The 6562-nt window shown below is 46.5% G+C and overlaps 1 protein-coding gene across 1 annotated transcript; it reads left to right on the top strand.

Moving 5' to 3' along the window:
- The first annotated feature begins 937 nt into the window (after positions 1 to 937).
- On the top strand, positions 938 to 5823 carry TRNT1 (tRNA nucleotidyl transferase 1). Its single transcript, XM_032121046.1, has 7 exons — positions 938 to 1190; positions 1986 to 2179; positions 2699 to 2837; positions 3054 to 3180; positions 3358 to 3551; positions 3721 to 3971; positions 4681 to 5823. Exons 1-7 carry the CDS (start codon positions 1052 to 1054, stop codon positions 4927 to 4929), a joined length of 1293 nt encoding a protein of 430 aa, XP_031976937.1. The 5' UTR covers positions 938 to 1051; the 3' UTR covers positions 4930 to 5823.
- The last annotated feature ends 739 nt before the right edge of the window (positions 5824 to 6562 follow it).

Below are 6562 nucleotides of genomic sequence, written 5' to 3'. Positions count from 1 at the left end.
TCCCTGGAAGTGTTCAAGGTTGGACGGGGTGCATGGAAGGTGTCCCTGCCCATGGCAGGCGGTTGGAACAAGATGATCTTTAAGGCTCCTTCCAGCCCAACCCATTCCATGATTCTATGATGGTAACACAGGTGCACAAACAGGACAGGCAGCAGAATCCAACCCAAGGGCCCAGGGAAGACGCTGCAGAAAGTGGGGCCATATGTGATGGAGTTATAGGAAGGATGAGAAGAAGGCTAATGCCTCACCCTCATTAACAACCTGGAATCCAAATTATTAATGTGCAGGTGACACAGGCTTGGAGGGGCGAGTGTTTTGGCGCTTAGGCTAGAATTAAGAAAGCTCCTGCCAAATTGGTGAAAATGGGTGTAATTCAATGTGGGCAAGATCCCAACTGCATTTAGACACTATCAACTGTACATTAACAGCTGTAAATAATCAATTATCACTGGTAAGTTATCTGCTCCGCAGAACAGGATGGGGGTTTGGGTCACACGCTGAGGAGGGCAGCGGCGGAGTCCCCAGCCCTGGGGCGATTTAAAGCCGTGTGGATGTGGAACTCGGGGACAGGGTTTGGTGGTGAGCCTGGCAGTGCTGGGGAGCAGCTGGACTTGATGATCTTGGAGAGCTCTTCCAAAATGATGCCTTTGTGATTCTACGATTCAAACATTTAAATGCCACCGAGTTTCTTCTCACCGGGGCCAGTTATTTTGCCATTACCAAACCACGTATTTTTTTCCCCTGCTATGACTCGCTTTCCCGTTGTAACTCCTTTTCTCTAAACCCAGACGAAGACACGGTAAATCTTTTACGGTTTCTATTGAGTTTTTTTCATAAATCCTCCCGGCTGGGCGCGGGGCGGAGCGGGCCCGGCCCGGCCCCTGGGCGGAGCCGCCTCCCGGAGCCCGGCGCGGCTCTGAGCTCATCGCCCGGCGCCGCCGATCCGGGGGCTGTGCCCGCAGCCCCGCGGCTGGCTGGCTGGCTGGCTGGGTGGCTGGGTGGGGAGGTAGGTGAGGGAAGGAGGGGCGGCGGCAGCGGCCGTGCCCCGCTGATGTGGGCTGAGCTCTTGGTTGTGCCCCGCAGGGCCGGGCTGCGGCTGCTGCGGCGGCGGCACGGCGGGAGCGGCACCATGAGGCTGCAGGCGCCGCAGTTCCAGGCGCTCTTCACGCCGGGCCTGCGCAGCGTGGCCGGTGAGTGCGGGCTGGGGAGGCCCGGAAAATGTCCCTGAGCACAGCCCCGGGGTGGTTTGGGGTGGGAGGGACCTCAAAGCCCATCCAGTGCCCTCTCCTGCCATGAGCAGGGACACCTCCCGCTGTCCCAGGCTGCTCCGAGCCCCAATGTCCAGCCTGGCCTTCGGATGGAGCAGCCACAGCTTCTCTGGGAACTCCATCCCAGGCCCTTACCACCCTCACAGGGAAGAATTTATTCCCGGTATTTAATCTAAACCCGCCCTCCCTCATTTTAAGGCTGTTCCCCCTTGTCCTGTCACTCCAGGCCCTGGTGAAAAGTCCCTCCCGAGCATTTTTCTGTTTCTCCAGGCCGAGCACCCTCAGCCTGTCTCCAGGCACGTGTCGGAGCTCGTTTTCCCCTGTGTCGGCCGATTGGTGCTCTGCTGTTCTTGGAGAACTTTGGGTTCATGACTCACTGTGCTCTGCCATAAATAATCTGAATACTTTTCCCTTGTCAGAACCCTGACTGTTCAAAATGATCCCCAGCCCAGAGTCCCCAGGACCAGTTAGCGACCTGCCAATATTTAGGTTATCAGAAAAGCTTCAGAAAAATAAATCAGAATGACAGGGAAAACACCTGTGGGTGCTCAGCTGTGCCACGAATTAGTGCATTTTGCATGAAGCTGTGAGGTATTTGCTGCTCCCTGCATATTTGAGTGTGTATTCCTACATCTGTGATCTTAATTTTGTGAGAAGGCAGGCTATGGCTGATTGTGCCATGGGTTTATTGCTTTTTGGCTTACCTTCCCTTCCCAGAACTGTTTGAGAAGAAGAACTATGAGCTGAGAATAGCAGGAGGGGCCGTGAGGGATTTACTGAGTGGAGTGACACCACAAGACATCGATTTTGCCACCACAGCTACACCAGCAGAGATGAAGGAAATGTTCACAGCAGCGGGGGTTCGTCTGATCAATAACAAAGGAGAAAAACACGGAACCATCACTGCCAGGGTTGGTTTATGATTCGTTTGGATCTTTTCTACCTGTCTGGGGATGTGCAGCATGGCCAGTAGAAAATTTGCTCCTTCTTTGTTAAACTACTACAACAGAGGTTTAAATGAGACCTTGCTTTACAGCATGGAGTGATTTTTTTGATTGTTCATTGTAGAATTGAAGTAATTATCGTACTATAATGCTGCTGTGTCATCACCAGAAAAGATAATGTAGGCTGCCCACACAGGATCCTCATGTTTCCTGCTCCTGATTTCCTCTCAAATTCTGTTTCCTCTACCTTGCTCTTAATCCGTCTCCTGCAGGAAGATTTCTGCAGGCTCTGTAGAAAATAAATAATGTAAAGATTATTTTCAGAAGTTCATCTCTCTCGATTGTCAGCGCTGTATGCAGACATGGCACACGCTGCTGTGCGTGTGTCCCCCCACTGTTTACAAACACAGGGCTGAAAAAACGAGAGCAGCTTTCACATTTCATTTCATGGTTGTGCTGAAGTAACGCTGTCTGTGGGATTTGCAGCTCCATGAACAGAATTTTGAAATTACCACTCTCCGAATAGATGTTGTCACCGATGGACGGCACGCAGAGGTGGAGTTCACCACTGACTGGCACAAGGATGCTGAGAGGAGGGATCTCACTGTCAACTCCATGTTTTTAGGTAAATTTGAAAAATGATTATGGAGATGAAACAGTGACGTTTGAGTTTTGCCAGTGAATTCTGTCTCTGTGTCAAAGGTCTTTAGAAACATGTAAGATGATCTGACAGACCAGGTCAAATCACACAACTTCTCCTCCAGATTTCCAAATGAGAGTGTTTCATTGTGTCGGCCACATTTGTAAATTCATATTCTTCTATTTTTTCATTTTTTTCTAGGTTTGGATGGGACACTGTATGATTTCTTTAATGGCTATGAAGACTTGAAAAGCAAGAAAATCAGATTTGTGGGGAAGGCAGCTGAGAGAATCCAAGAAGATTATTTACGAATCCTGAGATACTTCAGGTAATAGTTGTGCCTTTCCTTGATAAATGAACTGTAGAAGGCTTCAGAAACATGCAAAAAGATACCAGTGATGTAAAAAGAGTTGTAGTTGTCATATTTCCTTGCCCACCTAAATGATATTATGATTGTAAGTGGAGCAGTTGTTCTAATCTAACGTCCAGGGGTTTTATTTGGCAGATTTTATGGAAGAATCGCAGAGAAACCTGGAGATCATGAACCTAATACACTGCAGGCAATTAGAGAAAATGCCAAAGGCTTGGCTGGAATATCAGGAGAAAGGATTTGGGTGGAACTGAAAAAAATTCTTCTTGGAAACCATGTCAGTCATTTGGTTCAACTTATGTATGAGCTGGATATTGCCCAGTACATAGGTAAAGTGAAATGAAGATTGATTTCCTATTCCTATGTCTTACACAGACAGAATTTTGTGGCAAAATGAGATCAAACTTGGGGTTACACAGAAATTAGATTTTTTTTTTTTCCTGTGTTAACATCCACATTTCTTATTAGCACTTGTTTGCACTTTCTGTGGGTTTTTAGGGCTACCACTTGATGGGAATTTAGAGGAATTTGCCAGAGTCACTAAAAACATCCAAAATCTGTCTCCAAAACCCATGACTGCCCTGACGTCCTTGTTCAAGGGGAAAGATGATGTCACAAACCTGGACCTGAGGCTGAAAATCTCCAAGGAAGAAAAAAACCTTGGCCTTTTCTTGGTGAAGCACAGGCAGGAGTTAACCAAAGCCCCGGGGCCAGAACCACTTAGACCATACCAGGACTTCCTAATGGATGTAAGTGTAGTTCAGATTGCTTTATTTGGGGCTTCACGGTGAACTGAATGAATTTTTAAGACATTTATAAAATCCAAACCTACTGTATCTTAGCAACTCTGAGCACCCTGTGCTCTGTAGCAATTTTTGGACTGATTTAAAAGTCAGTCAGGTTGAAAAATGTCACATTCCATCATCAGTTTTGTGTGATCTTACCTGGGACTGGCAGTTTGCTGTGCTGTCCTGTTGAAATAGGAAACAGGAGCTGGACCTCAGGGGAATTCGGCTTTTTTTGGTGTGAAATTGAGCTTTGAATTGTGTATGGAAAATCAGTGCAATTCCTGGTGTTCTTGCCAAAGCCCACCGTTCCTTAGGCAACCTGTGATGTTCTTCCACAGCGAAGTTAATTCACATTTCCAGGTGAATTCTCCACTTTCAGAGCAGCACCTGAGACTGAGGGCAAGAACCAGTCCCTGTGGCCAGGCCTGTCTCCCACAGGAAAGCTGATGGATAAGGGTTACAGCTCTTGCCTGGAATTCAGGGAGTCTCCAAGGATCTCCCAGAGCCTCCAAGACTCAGTTTAAAAACCTGTGAGGCAGGAGAGATCCTTGCATCCAATAGCTCTTGCCTAACAAGGAGTAATGGGAATAGCACAATGCTGAGCACACTTGGAGCTCTTTCTGCTGTTTCATAGTGAGCCCTGGATTTTTTTTTTCCTTTTTTCTCCTAGTCTAGGGAAGCTAACACCAATTCCAAGATCTTGGAGCTCCTGAAGTACCAAGGAGAAGAGCAGCTTTTGAAAGAAATGCAGGAGTGGACTGTGCCCTCTTTCCCTGTCAGTGGCCACGATCTGCGGAAGATGGGGGTGTCCTCGGGAAAGGAGATTGGGACAGCACTGCAGCAGCTGAGGGAGGAGTGGAAGAAGAGTGGGTACCACATGGATAAGGAGGAACTGCTGAGCTGCCTGAAGAAGTTGTAAAGTGAATAATGACAGAACAGTTTGTGCCCTGATGGAGTGGAAATGAGCTCCCAGGGAACTGAGCCTCTCAGCCACTTGAGCATCTGTCACAATTAACATTTTCATTAGTAATTCCTGACTTCTGCAAGGAGAGGGTTTGTTTTTGTAACAATGTAAAACATTGTTTGCCAAATTCTACACTCTCAACCTCTCTTTGCTCTCTTTAGTGGTAAATATTTACTATTTTATCGTGACTTAGGGCACGAGAGGTGAGAGCAAGATTTTTCTCATTCTGACTTTCTATATCCAAGAAAAACCCTGCAAAAATGGTTGGTTGTATCCTCTAGATAAAATCATGGAGGGTTTTCTATGTGCCTAGGAGAATGTTTGGAAATAATGGGCTCTACCTTAACTCCTTTTGTACTTAAAGCTGGATAACAGATGGAAATACTCACTCCAGCAGTTCCCAAACAGCCTCGCCATGGAAAACCAGGCTCTTTTCTAGAAGGATTTTTATTTTCCAGAGTTCCAGAAACAGTTTTAGGTTGAAAGGAGGACTTGGCTGAGTATCATGAACTTTGAGTAGTTTTTCAATAACTTATCACTGAGTAATTAAATCCATGCAAGCTGGTGAAGGTTCTACAGTGTATTTTCAAATTCAGGTGTGAGGCAGGCTATTAATGTTAATTACATTAACAAGGGGAGATGCAGCTCCTTGTCCAGGGACTGTGGGGATTTGGAGCAGTGCTATTCGTGGCTGGTCTTTATGAATGTCTTCCTGTCCCTGGGGTTTTTGGTATGCTGTTAAAAAACCTCTGAGAGCAGCTCGTGTGTGTATAAATCTTCTTGCAGGTTGAAGTTTTCCTGCAGAACCGTGGTAACGAATAAACTCCTTTGGATTTCCTTTTCCTCGGATATCATTTTGCAACACTAGATGGCAACACCGGAGCAGTGCTGAAAAAAATCAGCATTTTGGGCTTTCACACAACTTCCCAGCTGCCTTTGATTTTCCTGGGACGTCTGGTCCTTTAAATAAATTATCCTGAAGGTGCTTGGGAATTTGTGGGAGACAGCAAGGGAAGAGAGGAAGTGCTGTTTGTCAGTAAGGCAGATCTCACAAGAGCAGGATGGTGCTGAATGAGGTAATTAAATTGAAGCCTCCTTTGTGCAATTTATGGAACTACTGCAATCTTGGGAGGGAGAGTGACAAAATTCAGGTAGAGTCCTTTGAAGAACATTTCACCAAACTGCAAGCGTTGGGGCAATGGCTGTGGAGGTGGTAAAGTATTAACACTTAACTTTACCCAGTATTGCCCTTGGAGGGAGGATTTTTAAGGACAAAAGCTTGAAATTTATTATCTTGGCATGGACCAAATGGATACTTTGGACAAAGGTTAGCAGGGAGATCTTCCCATGAGTGATGAGCTCCAATTTCCAGCTGTTTCCCAGCCCTCAGAGGGGCTGGTGTGCCTGGATCTGATCCTGGTCCCAGATTTAATCACTGGTTTATGTCTGAAGGACTGTTCAGGGGTCAGGGAACGTTTGTACAACGTCATCCCCCAGAATTAAGGATGACAACCTAGATCCTCCATATGAACAGCAAGGAATGATTTATTTAAATGGATGCTGAGAATGATTAGACTGAAAAGACTTT

The sequence above is a fragment of the Corvus moneduloides genome, chromosome 11 (genome assembly GCF_009650955.1).
Source record: "Corvus moneduloides isolate bCorMon1 chromosome 11, bCorMon1.pri, whole genome shotgun sequence".
NCBI lineage: Eukaryota > Metazoa > Chordata > Aves > Passeriformes > Corvidae > Corvus > Corvus moneduloides.
The sequence above is the reverse complement of the archived record's forward strand: the minus strand, read 5'-3'. Positions and strand labels throughout refer to the sequence as shown.

Coding starts and splice junctions, on each gene's coding strand:
- TRNT1 (XM_032121046.1), top strand. CDS start 1,052: ATGTGGGCTGAGCTCTTGGTTGTGCCCCGCAGGGCCGGGCTGCGGCTG. Junction 1,191..1,985: donor GGGCCTGCGCAGCGTGGCCG/GTGAGTGCGGGC, acceptor TTCCCTTCCCAG/AACTGTTTGAGAAGAAGAAC. Junction 3,972..4,680: donor ACCAGGACTTCCTAATGGAT/GTAAGTGTAGTT, acceptor TTTTTCTCCTAG/TCTAGGGAAGCTAACACCAA.